This window comes from Patiria miniata, unplaced genomic scaffold (assembly GCF_015706575.1).
Source record: "Patiria miniata isolate m_02_andy unplaced genomic scaffold, ASM1570657v1 HiC_scaffold_3, whole genome shotgun sequence".
In the NCBI taxonomy this organism is placed as follows: Eukaryota; Metazoa; Echinodermata; class Asteroidea; order Valvatida; family Asterinidae; genus Patiria; species Patiria miniata.
The window spans coordinates 42805381-42826685 of record NW_024037069.1 but is presented as its reverse complement, the minus strand read 5'-3'; the positions used below and the strand labels follow the sequence as shown (position 1 = coordinate 42826685).

At 41.5% G+C, this 21305-nt stretch overlaps 1 protein-coding gene across 1 annotated transcript; it reads left to right on the top strand.

Annotated features, from left to right (window-relative positions):
* Positions 1–13803: 13803 nt before the first annotated feature.
* On the top strand, positions 13804–20808 carry LOC119736915 (putative amidohydrolase YtcJ). Its single transcript, XM_038210942.1, has 7 exons — positions 13804–14118; positions 16308–16614; positions 17225–17465; positions 18106–18385; positions 18868–19301; positions 19800–20033; positions 20417–20808. Exons 1-7 carry the CDS (start codon positions 14076–14078, stop codon positions 20780–20782), a joined length of 1905 nt encoding a protein of 634 aa, XP_038066870.1. The 5' UTR covers positions 13804–14075; the 3' UTR covers positions 20783–20808.
* The last annotated feature ends 497 nt before the right edge of the window (positions 20809–21305 follow it).

Sequence of the window (21305 nt, the reverse complement as noted above, 5' to 3'; positions counted from 1 at the left end):
TACTCTTATCCATACTATCTCTTTACACATGTTTATTGTTCAGCGTTGGAATTAGAAATAAAGTTAAGATTAATTGATTGATTGAATTAGTTGGTCAATTAATTATTTCCATTTTATTAGTCAAATTATCTTACACAATTAGATGGCAAGTTTGCTTTGACCAATACATGGAACATTAACTCAATTAATTAATAGTCAACTTGACTTCAAAACCATTGGTGTTCTTTTTATGTTCTCATAAATTGGTGACTGGCTTATAACGTCTACTATCACATTATTGGTCAAAATTATCTTACATAATGGATGGCAAGTTGGCTTTGACCAATACACGGAACATTAGTTTACTCAATTAATTAATGGTCAACTATACTTCAACAACATTGGTGTCTCATGTTCGCATAAATTGGTCAATGGCTTCTCACCAACGTTTATAAAGTCTATTACTTCTATCACATTAATGGTCAACTTTGATTTCAAGAAAATTGGCCGCGCTTATTTTCACATTGTGCAACAAGACATAAGGTTGTCAAGAAAGGCATATAAATTTACAGTTATCTCTAGCGCTCACGTTCTTCATATCAAAAAGAGCATCACTAATAAATTCATCAAAGTATTATTCAGCATATTACGCCCAGTTTATGAGCTTTTCTGCCATAAGGTTAAATATAAACTGATCCGCTGCAAATTTGCACTTTTTGATGGTCATGTTGTTGCCACCTAATTATGTGACATCAATAATTATGACTACATGCCCAAGTGAGAGGACAACATACCCAACTAAAGAAAGCCTAGTTACGGAATATCTGGTCAAGTTTTGTAGTTAGTCTAGTGCCTTTCACCACGTTGAATAAACAAGTATAGACCAGTTTCCGTTTGTATAGAACACTGAAGAAGTTGTGATTTCTGTAAAACGTTCAACCTTTTTTTTAAATAGAAAATTTGGCTTTTTAGTTTGTCAATGTTTGGTCCAATACGTTCAACCCATTATTCTGCTAGTCGGAATTTTATATTTTTAGTTGTCCACTTTTGGGGCGCCGAAAGAGTAATCAAAGAAAAATCCAAATTTCTGCTAGCAGAAAATTGACTTTTCTAAAAACTAGTGCCACGACTTAAAAAAACCCCTCAAATCTTGCAAGCAGAAAATGGGAAAATTGGGTTGTCCACTTTTGGGGCTCCATTTTCCATTCATTAATGTCCCCTCGGCTGGAACAAACAACCTGACGGCCAAGGAAATCCTTTCAGAAATGAACCACGGCTTGATAAAGAAAAATTGAATAACTTATGGAAAAATGGATAAAAGAAAGATGGAATCGACGATGACGTTCCTTTGGTCCCGCGCCGATCCAAAATCATTGTGGCGTTTTCAAAAGGTTCAACATTGATCGCTTTGCCTTTTAATATCGATCTTTTTTTAAGCTTGATCAGCTGTCTCATTTGGGGATTTACTCTTGGGGGATATAAAATCAGCTGATTGATCATGTGACAGAGCGACCAGAGAAGAAGCCAAATTACGTGTCAATGACCTTCCCTACACCTACGGTGATGGGTTATTGCTATTAACCCCTCCCCGCACAAATCATTAGTATTACCCCTCCCCCGCATAACAATCGAGGTCATTGAACCCATGTAAGCGCCCATCATCAGCACTGTGCGCGCTGTTTCGTTTTCATCCCGAAAAATACATTCGATTTTTAATTTGCTATTTTTTTTCTAGACTTACAAAGTTATTCACTTGTGCATGAGACATCGAAATATATGTCAGTTATATAAAACAAATATTGAGTGGATTTAAATTGTGAAATGGGAAGAATATTATCGCTCAACTAATATTATCGCTCAAAAATCGGGACTTTTCCAGTTCACTCGGCTTCGCCTCGTGAACTGGAAAAGTCCAGATTTTACCTTGCGATAATATTCCTCCCATTTAACCACTCGGAAAAGTAAATTCCGTTGCATAGAAACAGTAGGCCTATACTATCCACGAAAACCTGCCTAAATGGTCAAAGTAATTGAAGCTACTTTTTAACTGGAATCTTCAAAGCTATGTTTGAGTCCGCAATATAGTTATTAGCCTTCATCTTCAGTTTTCTGCAATGTCATCTACGGGATAATTCAAAGCCTTTAAGTTCTGTAAATTGTAAGGTGAATTATCATTTCCATGAGAACAATAATGACATCCATCTTAGGCAGAATCTTTGGGGGTAACAACTTGTCCAGCACAAACTGTTGCTAGAATTCTGTTTTCCCTTTAATTGAGGTCCTTTCCCTGTTTTTTTTTTAAATTTAATCTAATTTTATTTAATTTATTAAGTACAAGGCAAGCAAGTCAATAAGCAACCGTGTGATATTTTCATTTCACAATTTAAACTGTTAAGTCTCACCACAGCAACTTGTGGTGGTAAAATGAAGTATCAGAAAATAACACTTGAGGATTAGGAATTCAAGCCAGATTATAATTATGTTTAAGTGCATGGTATTCTTGTGTTATATAGTTCAAATTGAGGCATGGCTATTCGCACAGAAACATACTTAAAAATGCACGCGAAGATTTATTTCATGTCCTTCAATCCCATGGTTAAAATGGTTTGAAGGGTTTTTTCCCTTCAAACATCCTGAGTTTTACTTGGTCATGCGTTGATTTGACAAGGCTTTGTGTTTGGATTTAAGAAAAAGAAACAAAGGGCAAGCAAAGCTGATGGCTTCAAAAACGGAGGTCAGTTGAAAATACCAAATCTTTTACCCTTAATTTAAAGTTAACCAGGCATATCAACTGGGAACAAATAGGTAAAGAAAATATTTTCTCCAAGGACAAAATACTGTCGCGTCTGTCATGCGATACAGACGCAGGCCCGGATTACCCAATGGGCACAGTAGGCACTGTGCCCAGGGCCTACGAAAAATTCGGGGGCCTACGGAAAATGGGGGGTGGGGCCTACGATAATACCGCAGTGTGCCATATACTAATTCTTTTTAAGTTTTAGGGTCTCTCTCAGAATTTTCGATTTCACAAACTGACGCTGTACATACAGCATTTAGGCATACATGCAGGCCCTACGTATACAATTGACGTGTAAAGTCTGTCGACCGTTCTGAAGCACGGTGCCAACCATGGGCGTCGATCAGGGGACATGTCGTTCCCCCCAACTATTTTCGTCCCTGAATAAAACAAAATTGTAGCCTACATTTGCTTCTATAGCTCAGAATAGCTGATCCAATGACTCCAAACTCAAAAATAATGTTTAAATGATGATCTTTTGCTAAACCATTACAGTAGTCAGAAATTGCCTCAGATCGCACCACAGAACGTCTAGAATCCATTTCCCCGGGGCCCTTAAGTGGGCCCCGAACCCCACGCCGTTTAGTCCTGATCTAGACGACTTGTAGGCTATGTACCACCCCATCACACTTTTGAGAGGCGATTGAGCTCCTGGTGCCACTAGGACCCATACCACTTTGGCCTGGTTTGTTTTGTATAGTGCTTTTCACTTAAATAGCATCAACATGAACTTGGTGCCGGTGCCTCTAGGGTGGGGCAGGGCCTACGGAGCACGGGTGCCGCCTTAGAGCCTAGGGCCTACGAAACACTTAATCCGGGTCTGGGTACAACCAGTTTGTTTCCGAGTAAAGTGGTATGGAGTCCTTTAGTTGCCTTGGAACACACACGATTACGGATGGTAGGGCCTAATGATGGTAAATTATTGTGACCATAGGTTGGCTCTTCGAGGAACACCTTACTGCACAAGGGCACATAATCATAGGATCACCGGCGAGTGCTTCTGAACACAGTAGCTTTTGTAAATCAAGCTTGAAGTTACAAAAACATAAGGACATTTTTATAGATTTCGCGATTTGTTTTGTCCAGACACGTCTAGGATGTAGATTGGGCGCCTTCTTGAGCCCAATATATTGACAGGCCTAATCATCTTATTATTGTTACCCCTTGTTTAAAGTTAGGAAGAAAATAATACACAGAATGTTCGAAATGGGTTTTGTTTGTAAAATAACATGATGTTCATCACTGGCACATTAACCGTTGAAGTGCAAAAATATCAGGAGACCTTATTGCCAGTTTTGGAAATAAAATATGTCACATAGGTACAAATGTGATACCCAAACAATAAATCCTTTCCAGAGGGTGTTATTGCTTTTGTTGAGTCTTGTGGGTGGGTGTACGAATGAAAATAATCAAGAATAAAACTTGTTTGGCCCGACCCACAAAGAGTGCCGATAACGTCATTATAACAGCGATTTGATTCATTCATTCATTCTTCTTTATTATTTTTACCATATCTCATTTCATTAAGTGAAAAGGCATAAATACAGACATGTAGTTTTCAGATATTAAGAAATTTGAACTGGTTTTACAAAATATATTTATACACTTTGGGCGCATTATTTTTGAATTAGAGATGATGGAAGGGGATCCCCAAAAAGCGGAGCTTGTCGAGTGGATCCCCTTTAACATGAATTAATACAAACATTTAATGAAAAACAAATGAAAAACAATTGAACCTTTAAAACCAATAATAATCCTGATCAAAAATAAAAGAAATACGGAGTAGTAACCCAGTAAGAAGATTAATCTGAGCTATTAAGTATTATAATTTGATAGTAAATTCGATTTAAGTTTGTATTTAAGTAATGGAAGGCTACGAATGCCCTGAAGTGTTTTATGTAAGGACTTCCAGTACTTATAGGGCCTTCATGCTTAGGCAAAAAAAAAAAGTCTCCGGTTTCTGGTATGCGCGCGCGTCGCCGTAGCCATGCGCGTCGGCAAACTGAAAAAGGTTTTTTTTTTAATGAAAGATGATTCTCAAAACCGCCAAACTCACTCGTTTGACTGGAATCCTGCTGCTGCACAATTTTAACGTGTTTTTAGATTGGGTTATGGTCGAGAATAAGCTTTATGTGGCCTCTCTGGACTCCCATATATTTGCACTAAGTTTAGTCGGGCACCAATTGCAGTCATCAGCCGACATTTGAAGCAAAAAAATCAGGTAAAAAAAAAAGCCGCATCGCCGCACCACTTTTTGGGCAAGCTCCATACCAGAAACCGGAGACTTTTTTTTGTGGCCTTAATTGTCTTTTTGTAAACAGTTGTTCTTGCAAATGAAAAGTGCAATTCTCTACGTTGTCGGGTAAAATGGTGATGTATAGTTTCGTTTCTGCAGAACATTTGTGCAATGGAATTATTGTTTAAACGATGCATAAAGGCTCCAAGCTGAAGTGAATATGTTTACAGAAAAGAGGATTTGAATGGCTCAAGTCTGTCAACAGAATTAATAACTCTCAATGCCCGTTTTTGTAGGTTAAGAATTCTATTCACATAACTGGCTGCACAATTCCCCCATGCTAGGATACCATAGTTCAAATTAACAGCGATATCCGACTGGTGCGATTAGAACGACAGAGGACGCACATAATTCGCGTTTGATTGTGCACAGTGACAATTTCTACGCGAGCTCTTGCATGAAAACCGCACCCACAACTTTTTTTTTTGAAAAAAAGGAGACCGTTTGGCTTAAAAAAACCCTGGTGGAATTGTGTAAATAAAGCCGGGAATCAACTCCCTGGTTTTTGGTTTTCCATCTGAGGGCAGAAAATTACGGTGGAAAAATGGGTCCTATTTGCCAGAGAAAGTGAAGGGATGTCATGGCTGCACGCAGGCTTGGGTCTTGTCGACCATTACAAACACATTGTCGTAAACGTTGGTATCTAAAAATGTCTATATATGCAATACCACCTACACCGGGGGTTTGTGTAAAAAATATCAGACGGTTATTTATTATTACTGCCCATCGATCATGCTCCATTCACTTCGGCAGCAACCGAAAGCCCCATTTGAAAGAATAAGTTATGCTTCAATTAGACAGGATCAAGGTACCAACTTTTACCGCATTGTTGGCCTTCGCACGCAATGTGTTGTGCTGCTTCGGCAAATTGATTGCCCACAAGCATTCACTTAAGGCCAAAAAAAAAGTCTCCGGTTTCTGGTATGGAGCTTGCCCCAAAAGTGGTGCGGCGACGCGGCTTTTTTTTTTTTGTTTACCTGTTTTTTTTTGTTTTTTTTTTGGCTTCAAATGTCGGCTGATGACTGCAAATGGTGCCCGACTAAACTTAGTGCAAATATATGGGAGTCCAGAGAGGCCACATAAAGCTTATCTCGATCATAACCCCATCTAAAAACACGTTAAAATTGTGCAGCAGCAGGATTCCAGTCAAACCAGTGAGTTTGGCGGTTTTGAGACATCATCTTGTATTGAAAAAAAAAACTTTTTCATTTTGCCGACGCGCTTGGCTACGGCGACGCGCGCGCATACCAGATACCGGAGACTTTTTTTTTTTGCTCTCTTATGTGTATTATTATGCCAAGGGTATTAATAAAATAGTTTTAAAAAGTCATGGCCATGTTTTTTTTGAGAACTTAAAAGTTAAAGGCTGGCTTGATTGACGTTTTGGGTTCGTAGATGACCGTGACGGAAAACCTAGAAAAAAACAAACAAACTTCTCGTAGTCTGGCTCCCTGACAATGAAAAACAATTGCTTCGTTACTGTTTACGCCTTACGGTACATGTACCTTTTTTGATTAGTTGCTTTCATTGCACTTCTTTTGATTGCTTTCATTGCACTTCTTTTGAAGACTGCTTTGAACTTGTCTTCTGGCAGCAACAAATAAAACTAGTACCGCATACTAAACTACATCCTAATTTACCACATCATGATCGGCCAGGGCATAAAGTGAAGTACTACAGATACACAAGACATTCATTTTTGTGTGCATCATTAACATATCTTCCAAATACCAGGTGCTCGTTTTCCCCAAGGGCCATTGTATTTTGAGGCCTATTATCTAAAGGTCCGATTCGTGTTGGATTATGTGTAATGTGTTATATGATTATTTAGTAATATGACGAATTCATTACATAATGTCGGAAAGAGCAATTTTAAAAACAGACGAAGCAGCTTGTGTTCGTACACGAACACAGTCATTTCTAGTATTTGTGAAAAATGTCATGTGCGCATCGGTATCATGGATTCAACTCAACTCACTTATACGTCAGGGTTTTGTGACAAAGTACACTGACACTGACAGTGAAGTGCGGATACAAAGCCGCCTCACTCGTCTTTCGCACGCAATGTGTTGTGCAACAAGGGCGGATAGGGGGGAGGGGGGCAACGGGGGCCATGCCCCCCCCCCCAAACGAAACCATCTTATTTTTAAAGTGGCGTCGCAATAAAGGCAGGCACTGCGTACACCACCGTCTTTTTCCTCAAAAAGATTGGACAAAGTAGTCAGATATAGCCTCAGATCGCACCACAGAGCATGCATCTAGAATTCAAGCAAGGCAATAGGTGCGTCTAAGTGCATGGTTTCTTGGGTTATTATAGTTCATATATATCGAGGCATGGATATTCACACAACAACACGTTTAAATGCGAAGATTTATTTCATGTTCTTGTTCAACTGGTTTGACGGTTCTTTTCCCTTCAAACTTCCCGAATTTTATTTGGTCATTTATGGGGCGTTGATTTACCAAAGTTTTGTGTTTGGATTAAAGAAAAAGAAACGAAGGGCAAGGAAAGCTGATAGCTTCAAAAACTGCGGTCAGTTGAAAGACCCCAATCGGGATTCAATTTCAAAAGTCAACCATGCATGTGAAGTGGGAACAAATGGTAAAGAAAATCATGACAATACTGTCGCGTCTGTCATAAATTATGATACACACTTGATGCAGACTATTGATCACTGTTGGATCAATCATATATATATATATATATATATATATATATATATATATATATATATATATATATATATATATATATATATATATATATATATATATATATATATATATATATATATATATGGATGTTTGTGGGTGTCTAACCGATTTCCTGTGAAGTGCTATGGAGTCCTTTTATTGCCGTGGAAATCGCACGATGGCGGATGGTAACGACGGTAAATTGTGCACCTACATTCGCTCTTTAGGGTACACCGTACTACGGCGTGTGTCAATAAAAACGCAGGATTAGAAACAAAAATATTAAGAATATAAACCACCCCTATTCATCATAATGTTAACCCTCTTTTCAAAGTACCTTTCCTTCTCTTCACTATGCTTTTTATCCCATCTCATTTGGACAATCCTGTCCAGAAATAGAGTACATTGAATAAGGGTTATACATTCCAAGCTGGTCTGATTTGTGAAATCACACATACCTAATGAAAGGTTTGAATTCAGTACAGGTGAAAGTTACATGTGTGGCAGGATTAGGCTTACATAATCCTTTAGTCCACAATCAATGTTATTAGTCAATAATTCATGATGCTTTGAAACATTGATAGTCCAGTTATTAAATTTAAGTGATACTTATCATCAGTTGTTTTAAAGAAAGTTTTGTTCTGGTTTAATTGTCTTCAATGCATACCTGCATTGTACATAACTGGTCGTTGTGTTAAGGTCATTGAATCAGACCAACCCGCTTCAGAAGGGCTTCACAAAACTTCCCATAACTTTTGAACCAAAAGTCCAAATTCCACCAAACAAAAATCTTGTCAAAGATGAAATTATGGACAATCAAATCCTTATCAAATCAGGCACATTAGTAGCATAATTTTATCAGAAAAAAAAATCGCTTTGAATCCTGCGTTTTTATTGACACACGCTGTACCAAGTGCACAGGGGCATATAATAACAGGATAACCGGCAAGTGCTGTTGTGTAAAACAGCTTTTGTAAACTAAACTTAAAATTGAAAAAAAAAAAAAAATCCCAGGACATTGTAATAAATCTGGCGATTTGTTTTGTCCAGGTACGTCGTAAGCCTTGGGCGCTTTATTGGGCCCAACCACCGCCAAAATACTGGCAGGCCTAATCCTCTTTTTGCTGTTACCCCCTTGTTCAAAACTAGGTAGAACAGATACACAGAATGTTCGAAATTGGTTTTGTTTGTGAAAAATGTCATGTGCGCATCGGTATCATGGATCCAACTCAACTCACTTATACGGCTAGCCTTGGTCAATGCTCTCGTCGTAATTCGTCCCTTACGCGGTCAATCGTCGGCATATATCCTCACGCGCTATGCACATGCATGTAAAATTACAGCGCAAACAGCGACCTCACGCGGCCACTATTTTTATATGCAAATCAGTTGAGGACGATCTCGAGCCTTGGTTCAATCGTCGGCAAAAGCTTATGTTTTTCTTTATTTTGCGCTGGATTTCTAGCGCACGACCTCGTATGCGAACACAGATAAGTGTAGGCGGGGCTAATATGTGGAGTGTCCAATCACACCTTGGTAAATCCGGACGTCATCAAATTATTTGCAGCTATTCGCCTTTTGCGGACGTGACAGTAACCACAGTTTTTGTGCATTGGTGCCGTGTGCAGAGACACACAACGTGTACGTGTATGTATTATGTTGGGTGCCACGTTTCATAATTCACTATGCAAGTTTCCACGCAACGATCGACCAATAAGAAAACGACATTTAAGGTCAGCTAAGGCTATTAACATAATGAGCACCACCCCCAAAACCTCACATGGACGATTGAACCAAGGCTCGAGCTCGTCCTCAACTGATTTGCATATAAAAATAGTGGCCGCGTGAGGTCGCTGTTCGCGCTGTAATTTTACATGCATGTGCATAGCGCGTGAGGATATTATTGACGATTGACCTCGTACGGGACGAATAACGACGAGAGCATTGACCAAGGCTATTATACGGCAGGTTTTTGTAACAAAGTACACTGACACTGACAGTGAAGTGCGGATACAAAGCCGCCTCACTCGTCTTTCGCACGCAATGTGTTGTGCAACAAGGGCGGATAGGGGGGGGGGGGGGGGGCAACGGGGTCATGCCCCCCTCCCAAACGAAAACATCTAATTTTTTAAAGTGGCCTCGCAATAAAGGCAGGCACTGCGTACACCACCGTCTTTTTCCTCCAAAAGATTGGACAAAGTAGTCAGAAATAGCCTCAGATCGCACCACAGAGCATGCATCTAGAATTCAAGCAAGGCAATAGGTGCGTCTAAGTGCATGGTTTCTTGGGTTATTATAGTTCATATATATCGAGGCATGGATATTCGCACAACACCACGTTTAAATGCGAAGATTTATTTCATGTCCTTGTTTAACTGGTTTGACAGTTCTTTTCCCTTCAAACTTCCCGAGTTTTATTTGGTCATGCATGGGGCGTTCATTTACCAAAGGTTTGTGTTTGGATTAAAGAAAAAGAAACGAAGGGCAAGCAAAGCTGATCGGAGATCAGTTGAAAGACTACAATCGCGGGATTCAATTTCAAAAGTCAACCATGCATGTGAAGTGGGAACAAATGGTAAAGAAAATCATGACAATACTGTCGCGTCTGGTACACACGCGATGCAGACTATTGATCACTGTTGGATCAATCATATATATATATATATATGGATGTTTGTGGGTGTCTAACCGATTTCCTGTGAAGTGCTATGGAGTCCTTTTATTGCCGTGGAAATCGCACGATGGCGGATGGAAACGACGGTAAATTGTGCACCTACATTCGCTCTTTAGGGAACACCGTACTACGGCGTGTGTCAATAAAAACGCAGGATTAGAAACAAAAATATTAAGAATATAAACCACCCCTATTCATCATAATGTTAACCTTCTTTTCAAAGTACCTTTCCTTCTCTTCACTATGCTTTTTATCCCATCTCATTTGGACAATCCTGTCCAGAAATAGAGTACATTGAAGAAGGGTTATAAATTCCAAGCTGGTCTGATTTGTGAAATCACACATACCTAATGAAAGGTTTGAATTCAGTACAGGTGAAAGTGACATGTGTGGCAGGATTAGGCTTACATAATCCTTTAGTCCACAATCAATGTTATTAGTCAATAATTCATGATGCTTTGAAACAGTGATAGTCCAGTTATTAAATTTAAGTGATACTTATCATCAGTTGTTTTAAAGAAAGTTTTGTTCTGGTTTAATTGTCTTCAATGCATACCTGCATTGTACATAACTGGTCGTTGAATCAGACCAACCCGCTGCAGAAGGGCTTCACAAAACTTGTCATGACTTTTGAACCAAAAGTCCAAATTCCACCAAACAAAAATCTTGTCAAAGATGAAATTATGGACAATCAAATCCTTATCAAATTAGGCACACCAGTAGCATAATTTTATCAGCAAAAATCGCTATGAATCCTGCGTTTTTATTGACACACGCTGTACCAAGTGCACAGGGGCATATAATAACAGGATCACCGGCAAGTGCTGTTGCGTAAAACAGCTTTTGTAAACTAAACTTAAAATTTTGTTTTGCCCAGGTACGTCGTAAGCCTTGGGCGCTTTATTGGGCCCAACCACCGCCAAAATACTGGCAGGCCTAATCCTCTTTTTGCTGTTACCCCCTTGTTCAAAACTAGGTAGAACAGATACACAGAATGTTCGAAATTGGTTTTGTTTGTGAAAAATGTCATGTGCGCATCGGTATCATGGATCCAACTCAACTCACTTATACGGCTAGCCTTGGTCAATGCTCTCGTCGTAATTCGTCCCGTACGCGGTCAATCGTCGGCATATATCCTCATGCGCTATGCATATGCATGTAAAATTACAGCGCAAACAGCGACCTCACGCGGCCACTATTTTTATATGCAAATCAGTTGAGGACGATCTCGAGCCTTGGTTCAATCGTCGGCAAAAGCTTATGTTTTTCTTTATTTTGCGCTGGATTTCTATCGCACGACCTCGTATGCGAATACAGATAAGTGTAGGCGGGGCTAATATGTGGAGTGTCCAATCACACCTTGGTAAATCCGGACGTCATCAAATTATTTGCAGCTATTCGCCTTTTGCGGACGTGACAGTAACCACAGTTTTTGTGCATTGGTGCCGTGTGCAGAGACACACAACGTGTTCGTGTATGGATTATGTACGGTGCCACGTTTCATAATTCACTATGCAAGTTTCCACGCAACGATCGACCAATAAGAAAACGACATTTAAGGTCAGCTAAGGCTATTAACATAATGAGCACCACCACCCCCAAAACCTCACATGGACGATTGAACCAAGGCTCGAGCTCGTCCTCAACTGATTTGCATATAAAAATAGTGGCCGCGTGAGGTCGCTGTTCGCGCTGTAATTTTACATGCATGTGCATAGCGCGTGAGGATATATGCCGACGATTGACCTCGTACGGGACGAATAACCACGAGAGCATTGACCAAGGCTATTATACGGCAGGTTTTTGTAACAAAGTACACTGACACTGACAGTGAAGTGCGGATACAAAGCCGCCTCACTCGTCTTTCGCACGCAATGTGTTGTGCAACAAGGGCGGATGGGGGGGGGGGGCAACGGGGCCATGCCCCCTCCCAAACGAAAACATCTCATTTTTTAAAGTGGCGTCGCAATAAAGGCAGGCACTGCGTACACCACCGTCTTTTTCCTCCAAAGGATTGGACAAAGTAGTCAGATATAGCCTCAGATCGCACCACAGAGCATGCATCTAGAATTCAAGCAAGGCAATAGGTGCGTCTAAGTGCATGGTTTCTTGGGTTATTATAGTTCATATATATCGAGGCATGGATATTCGCACAACACCACGTTTAAATGCGAAGATTTATTTCATGTCCTTGTTTAACTGGTTTGACGGTTCTTTTCCCTTGGAATTTCCCGAGTTTTATTTGGTCATGCATGGGGCGTTCATTTACCAAAGTTTTGTGTTTGGATTAAAGAAAAAGAAACGAAGGGCAAGCAAAGCTGATCGGCGGCCAGTTGAAAGACCACAATCGCGGGATTCAATTTCAAAAGTCAACCATGCATGTGAAGTGGGAACAAATGGTAAAGAAAATCATGACAATACTGTCGCATCTGATACACACGCGATGCAGACTATCGATCACTGTTGGATCAATCATATATATATATGGATGTTTGTGGGTGTCTCACCGATTTCCTGTGAAGTGCTATGGAGTCCTTTTATTGCCGTGGAAATCGCACGATGGCGGATGGTAACAACGGTAAATTGTGCACCTAGATTCGCTCTTTAGGGAACACCGTACTACCAAGTGCAAAGGGGCATATAATAACAGGATCACCGGCAAGTGCTGTTGCGTTAAAACAGCTTTTGTAAACTAAACTTAAACTTGAAAAAAATCCCATGGACATTGTAACGAATCTGGCGATTTGTTTTGTCCAGGTACGTCGTACGTCGCACGTCATTGAATCAGACCAACCCGCTTCAGAAGGGCTTCACAAAACTTGTCATAACTTTTGAACCAAAAGTCCAAATTCCACCAAACAAAAATCTTGTCAAAGATGAAATTATGGACAATCAAATCCTTATCAAATTTGGCACACCAGTAGCATAATTTTATCAGACAAAAATCGCTTTGAATCCTGCGTTTTTATTGACACACGCTGTACCAAGTGCACAGGGGCATATAATAACAGGATCACCGGCAAGTGCTATTGCGTAAAACAGCTTTTGTAAACTAAACTTAAAATTGAAAAATAAATCCCCAGGACATTGTAATAAATCTGGCGATTTGTTTTGTCCAGGTACGTCGTAAGCCTTGGGCGCTTTATTGGGCCCAACCACCGCCAAAATACTGGCAGGCCTAATCCTCTTTTTGCTGTTACCCCCTTGTTCAAAATAAGGTGGAACAAATACAAAGAATGTTCGAAAAGGGTTTGTTAGTAAAATAACATGATGTATATCATTGGCACATTAACATTTTAAGTGAAAAAATATCACGATGAAATATTGCCAGATTTGAAAAATTAAATAAGTCACATAGGTACGAATGTGATAAATCCTTTCCTATGGGTGTTTGTTTCATAATTGTAATGGCAAGAAGCGCCGGTTTAGGCGCCACTGCGGTACCCTTTTGCCCCACCCACGGGCCAGATGCGAGAGCTTAAAACCCGGGGCTACCCTTCAGGCACAGCTCACTTGCAACTGTGGTTTCTTCGTTGAAACTTGGTCGCGAGCCGCTTGCTACAAACCCTACATACACGGCCCACCGTCTGTTTGCGTCGTTTGTTGTCTAAACTTTGCCAGAGAACGCTGTCACCATGCAGAGAGCTCAGCTCACAGCGAAATCCAGGATGTCCAAAGGTAGGCACCTGTCGATGTGACGTTAAAGCATTGGTAGCCAATCACAAGGGGTTTCCTTACTAGTTTCTTCGGAACTTTTTTTCATGAGTTATATACATTGTATCTGTATGTGTTTATTAAAGCATCCCAGGGGAAACATCACACCAACTTAGAGAGAAGACAATGAGAAGAAATTACAGTTTTAGAGGTGGGAGGAAAAACCCAGAATATATTCTGGGGAAAACCCACGGAATCAGGTAGGGACTGAGAACCCAAGCCACATACTGGCCTAGGCGGGATTCGAGCCCGGGTCACAGCGCGCGGTGGAAGGCGAGGAAAGAACCGCTACGTCAACCTGACGTCAACCATTGAGCGCAATGAGCCATCTAGCCTATGCAACATGGAATGTTACATGCGAATTGAGTGCAACTTGGAAGAGGTTTGCGGATCGGCCAAGCGAAGTAAAACCAACAGGAGCGATTTTAAAGGCATATATAGGATCGTTTGCTTTTCACGTATATTAATCGTTTCCACTAATAACACCACTGGGAATCCAAAGAAGAATGTTCAAAACCTAACCTGTTGAAGTTTTAGCTCAGTGGATATTACACTTTGCAAGAAAACAGTGAAAACCATGCACAACCCTTCGATCAGTAAACACGATGACTGATCGTTGGAAATCACCCACATTTCTACATTTCTTCTAATTTCACGAGTTGTTTAGTACCACGACGATCTTTAATGCAAGTAAACGTTTTGATAATAATTAGGTAGGTTACTTTTGGGATAAATACACAATGATCCTATTCTGTTAAGATAAGAACCAGAGGTATCAATTCGACGTTTCGGTCAACCTTTTATGTCCATCAACAAGAGTAAACTTTTCTCAGAGCCGTGTACCCGCAAGTCCAAGCGCGCTATAGTAGAGTCACAAAGACCGTACCCCAAATCTCCACGATTTAAGTCCCTGTAAATCATCCACTTTAAATGCACACATAAGTGAGACAAATAATTGGCAGAACTCGGCAACCCCCAAAGGCACACACGTATGTGTTCCAGTTTTTAGTGGTTGTAGTTCAAGTTGGTTTATTTAACTAAGGGGCTTGGCATAATGTTGACATAAACATTGAATTGTAAGCCAGCGGCGCAGGTCAAATCAGAATTTGTCAATAATTTATTGTTTGAAAAACGGTCCCTGAACCAACACGGTACTCTAAATCATCCTTAAACCTGCTCTATGGTATAAAACCCAACCTAGCTGATTTTTAAGGCCATTTTACCAACCTCAAAATGTTTTATTGCCACATTTGGCCAAACATTTAAAATTAACTTAATTTTGAAAATAAAAAGTCTTCCCTATGCGACGGTTTTGTGTGTCATTGGTTAGGCCTAAACAATAAATCAGGTTAATAAAACATCATACTGTTAAAAGCAATATACAACATTTGCAAACATCAAAAAACAAAACTGAAATATCCTGCTAGACTGTAAGTGAATAATAGTCTCAAGCATCCTGTAAAATCATGGCACCTGGTGTGCTGTCGACCATCGTAAGGAAAAAAACCCGCCATTTTTCGAATATTGCCCCCAATTTATTTAGTCCACATTTTGTTTGCAATCACTTACACATCCGTGAACTGGTGCAAGCCAGCTAATCTGGTTCCCTGACTACACAATTCCCAAACGTCTATAAACTGCTCCGTTTCGTCTCAAGTAGGGTCAGGGAGCCAGACTACAAGAAGTTGAGAACTTTTTTTTTTTTTTGGGGGGGGGGGGGGATTTTACGTCATCTATAAACACAAAATTTTAACAGGTCGGTGAAACAACATTTTGCCATGAAATACTAACCCCATATCCATCGATTTCTGAAAATTACCGCAAAAGCAAATGTTGTTTAATCATTACCAGTATTCATTACCTGTAAAGGTACCCCAAAACAAGTAAACAAAATAAGTAAAATGGACCAACAGAAACATGAAAAAGTTACAAAATGAAAGAATTCCTTACCTACTTTAGGTAATTTGATGGCGTTACCGTAAACACACACACTTGTTTTCTCTGCCTAGAGTGTCAGGCTAAATAGGACCGGAATTCCCGGTCAAATCTGAGTGCAGAAAGAATTAACGTGAAGGAAAAATCCAGCAACGTTCGTTGTAACACTGTCTTTAAGATGATGGTTTGGGTACAATTTTTTGTTGCAACAAACAAAGGCTCGGCCATGCCAGCCGACCTCATCCTGTACGGGGGCGACATCATCACCATGGAGGGGAGCGAGGCCAACCCGGGGTCCCGCGGTGCCGACTCCCCGCCCAAGACTGAGGCCGTAGCGATCAGCGGGGACACCATCCTGGCCGTGGGCTCCATCGATGTGGTCTTCCGTCACGCCGGACCCGACACCCAGGTCATCTTCCTGAACCAACAGACCCTGATGCCGGGCTTCATCGAACCCCACCAGCACGCTATACAGTGCGCCCTCATGCGGAGCCAGTACATCAACATCAGTGCCCTGAATTACAGGTAAAGGATTTTATTGTGGGCGTGGCTAGGGGGGGGGGTAAGGATGGCGAATGTGCACGATCCAGCGTACGTCATCATCGAGTAGGCCATCGCATTACTGCTTCATTATGACATTTGGCACGCTGCTGTGGCAAAAAGACCATGATGTCATATTGTTTACAAAATTGGATATTGTAGTCTTGCGACACCTACTTCAGCAAAAATGTTCTATTTGGAGTAAAAATGACTCTTTTCCGGCTCACAGATGACTGCTTTTTGGGTCATCATTTTGACGAGGAAAAGTAAAAGACTGTGGCAAAAGACCATGATGTCATATTCCTTTACAAAATAGCATATTGTAGTCATGCGACACATATTTCAGCCAACCGTTCTATTTGGGGTCAAAATGACTCTTTTCCAGCTCACAGATGACTGCCTTTCGGGTCATATTGACTAGGAAAAGTCAAAAGACTGTGGCAAAAAACCATGATGTCAGACTTGTTTAAAAAATTGGATACGGTATTCTTGCGACACATACTTTCAGCTATTTTGCACTATACTAAAAAAAAGTCAATGGTCAGATTGACCCGGAATCTGGATTCTATTTGACTTTACCCATTCTAAACCCCAGGTGCTATGATGACATTCACACCGTCATGGTGAACAGAATCAGCGAGCTGGATGCAGATCCCAACAACAAGGACTGGGCCATCTTCTTCGGCTGGGACCCTGAGCTCATCTCCGACCTGCCCACTCTCAGCGCCGACTTCCTGGATGCCAACTTCTCCACCACCATTCCGATCGTCGTGGTTGGTCAGAGCGGTCACGTGGCCTGGGTCAACAGTCCCGCTCTTGCGGCACCTGAGCCACCTGTAAGTGACCTATGTTTTGTTTCCATTTGCTCCTCCACTTACCGATCTTATACTCTCAAGAATCCCTGGTCAGCTAGATATGAACCACAATTCTATCTGGATTGACACATTTCTTGGTTAACACGACACTTTTGCTAATGTTTCCGGATCAAATGACCCAGCAGAAACAGTCTGCAGACAGAATATTCATTTTGAGCCACAAAAGTGTCAGTTTTGACTCTGAAACAAAGCCAAATTTTGGGTTTAGCTAACATGGTACTCTATACATTCGTTTTTAAATCTAATTGGGTCGGCTACTTTTAGTTCCACGCTACTCCAGAACTCCAATCTGAATAGGGGACTAGGTTTATAAAATGGCAGCTAAAACTGAAATTGCGTGTAGTTCATGCTTAGAAACCTTCCAGCAACATGGACCTTCCGTGCTTGTCAATCAAACATTGCGCATTGACCAATTAGATCACGACTTGTGATCAGGTGACCACGGTTAGTCGGTCAGACTCGTCACATGAACTGTGTGAGAAAAGTACACAAACCTAAGATAGACGGGGCTTATGACCAAAATGCCCCGTGGACCAAGGGAGAGTTTGCCAAAAACGGTACCATAATGCAAAGTTTTATAATTATAAACATTTCCCCCCAGATTGGCCAGAATTACCCTAGTCCATCTGGAGGTACCGTGGTCCTGGATGCCGAGGGCTGGCCCACCGGGCAGCTCTTCGAGGAGCCGGCCATGATGCTGGTCATGGGTCAAGCCCCACTTCCCGACGAGGAGCTCGTGATGCAGGGCTTCTATGATCAGTGGAGAGCCTACGCCTCAGCCGGGCTGACCACCGTGACTGATCTGGCCTACATGCCTTCTCCCGAGATGGATGCGATTCTCAAGACTTGTGCTGATGCTCCAGACTTCCCTGTCCGCCTGGGTGAGTAATCAGCTTTAATACCCCTCAACAGTGAACAAGAGTGTAGAGGATTGAACATAATTATAATTAATATGAGACAGAATGTCATCTGAGCACCGTTGCTGCCGTTCCGAGTTCCTCATGATGCTGCGCACAGTTTGTAGAAATTCGGGGAAAGGTTGTCATGCGTATACTTCGTATACCATACGGGCGTGAACCGATTCGCGCGTGCACCTTGTCCTGTACTAAGATATCCATTCCTTCACGGGTTTCATACATTCCAAGGTCCCAATACAAGGGTTCATCAACTCGGGCACTCTTTAATGGTTACGTAATAGACAGAAATAATTGTTTTGACTCACTTATGTTTCTTAATTACTGTTGGCACGTTAAATCAAGGATACTCTAATTGGTAAGTCATGAGGTTATCGTAATGCTTCGATGTTTATGGATGACAAAATTACAGTTTTGACTTAGTGGAGTGTTTCTAAATCATTTGACAGGTCTGTACAAAATGACCCATGCGCAAACAGACGAAGAGGTGCATCAGCCCCAGTCAGCTCCCCCTCCGCCGAAGGTAAGATGCTGCAGCCAGCTGGGGCGCGTTCAGCCCGCACCAGCCAAGAAAGGCAGGAGCGCCGTGAAAAACTACGACGGGGGAGTTGGCAACTACAGCTCCCGTCTGTGGGAAGCTGGCTTGAAGTTGGTTGCTGATGGCTCCCCACACTGCGGCACATGCGCTACCCGCGAACCCTTCATGTACACCCCGCTGACTGAAACCCTGGGGTTCCCCAAGGCACCTGGCTACGGCACCTTGAACATGGAGGACGATGCTCTCTTGGATACCATCAAGAGACATCACCAGGACGGGAAGCAGATGGCGATCCACTGCCACGGCGAGAGGAGCTCTGAACAGGTGTTGAAGGTGTATGAGCAGGTGAGTGAAGTATGATTGGGCACATCAAGATATTTCCTATGAAAGGGAAAGACCCGTACTTTGTGGTGAAACTAAAATAAATACTCCTCCGCAGAATTGTATTCAAGTTTTGAAAAGTCAGTCACAAGTCATCACAGGTTTCACAAGTCATCACAAGTGAATTATTTACAAGACTTCGCAAGTCAAGAAATAAGCTATGCAAATCAGCTGTGCATGACAAATACATTCCTTTGTCATTGTCAACTTTGTCCATGTCCTTCTGGTGACACACCTTGTGTTTTGTCTTGCGATTGCCTTGTGACTTGACCCGTGATTGACTTGAATACCACATTCCCAATTACAGTTCTGAAATCTGACATTTCAGAAGACTACGAAACTCTATCGGTTTGTCATATTCAAGGAGACTCTCCCTTCTTAAAAAATGTTGATAAAAGGACAGAGAGATCAATCTGGTACCGATTTCAATCACTCACTATCCAGCTATCATTTTCCCTTTAGGTCCTGAACCAGTTCCCGAATCAGAACAACCGTCATCGCATGGAGCATCTTGGCCTGATGACCGTGGACCAGATTGAACGCGCTGGCAAGATCAATCTGGCACTGTCTTTCTTCGTGGACCATCTCCGCTTCTACGCCTTGGTCTACAAGACTGACATCTTCGGTGAGCGAGTCAACCGCTGGACTCCGCTGTCTGAGGCAACCAAGAATGGCATTACTTGGACCATTCATCAGGTAAATGGCGGCTCTTTATTTACCCCCAAAAGGGCTTTGAACAGACCCCTGATACCTTTTTACTGATATGATCGCTACGCCTTCTTTTGTTTTAGTAACGAGTCTGATATGTTTAAGAAGGTATCTTGCCGGACTAAATGTATCTGCCGTTTTGAATCCAATAATATAAAACATCATGAGCATCAGCGCAAAATGTCAACATTTGACAATATTTGCTCTTGATTCATACAAAGCACTGTCAGACAATTCAATTCAAACCAGCAATTGTATTTTGGAGATCAGAAGGGGGGAGGGGAGGATCCGCTGGCCATAACTTGGGGGAACGGATTTTCTGGGGATTAAAATACAATATTAAAGAGTCACTTCAAGATATATATTTACAGGATCATCCGACCTTCCCTGGAGACGCCAACCCTTTCGCCAACATGAAGACAGCCATCACCCGTTGCACCAGGGATGACCCTACCACTCCTTACGGCCCGGAGTACCGCGTGTCCATCCATGAAGTTCTCAAGTCCTACACCGTCAACGCGGCCTGGCAGCTCCACCTGGACCAGAAGGTAGGAAGTATCAAGCCTGGCAAGAAGGCCGACCTGGTGATTCTCTCTGACAACCCTTACGACGTGGACCCGTTTGACTTGGAGAAGATCCGTGTCATTGAGACCTTCGTGGACGGGCGCCGCAACAACCTGGCCAACATCAAGACCATACCCACGGTCAACGTCAAGGTGCTAGACCGTCCGGTTTAGGCAAACTAGACATGCCGCAGAATAAGGAATCATTCGATATTTTCCTCAAAATGATTATAAAAACAAACATTGCAAATATTTGCAATCAACTAGGCCTTGCTATAGGCGTATCCATTCAGGAATGAGGGCTTAATTATACGCATGCAGTTTTGTCACGTTAAATCTGCCAGATATATTAAAGCAACGATATCCAACTATACGATAAGCAACTAAAGCAACTAAAGCAACGAGCAAAATGACCGTATTCAAGGAAATATGTGCTGTTTGATCACAAAATAATTCAAACTTATTTTATTTGTAATGGTCATTTACGAATGATTCCACAAACATTAAGCTCCCTCTGCACCTCACAATTAAATTTTCTCGATAAAAGAAAACGCTGGAATTTGTTGTTTCTGTGTGATGAAAATGTTTAGGTTTCGGGTTTTGAGCAGTTAAAAAATTAGAAATGTTTTTAGTCGTAAGTAAAGTTAAAGGATTTTCACGTACAAAAAAGAAACGAAAGGCGAAAAGTATGAGGAAT

Bases quoted from the DNA above. Each gene is read 5' to 3' on its own strand.
- LOC119736915 (XM_038210942.1), top strand. From the start codon at position 14,076: ATGCAGAGAGCTCAGCTCACAGCGAAATCCAGGATGTCCAAAG. The intron at 14,119-16,307 runs GTAGGCACCTGT...CAACAAACAAAG, and splicing joins GAAATCCAGGATGTCCAAAG to GCTCGGCCATGCCAGCCGAC. The intron at 19,302-19,799 runs GTGAGTGAAGTA...TTTTCCCTTTAG, and splicing joins TGTTGAAGGTGTATGAGCAG to GTCCTGAACCAGTTCCCGAA.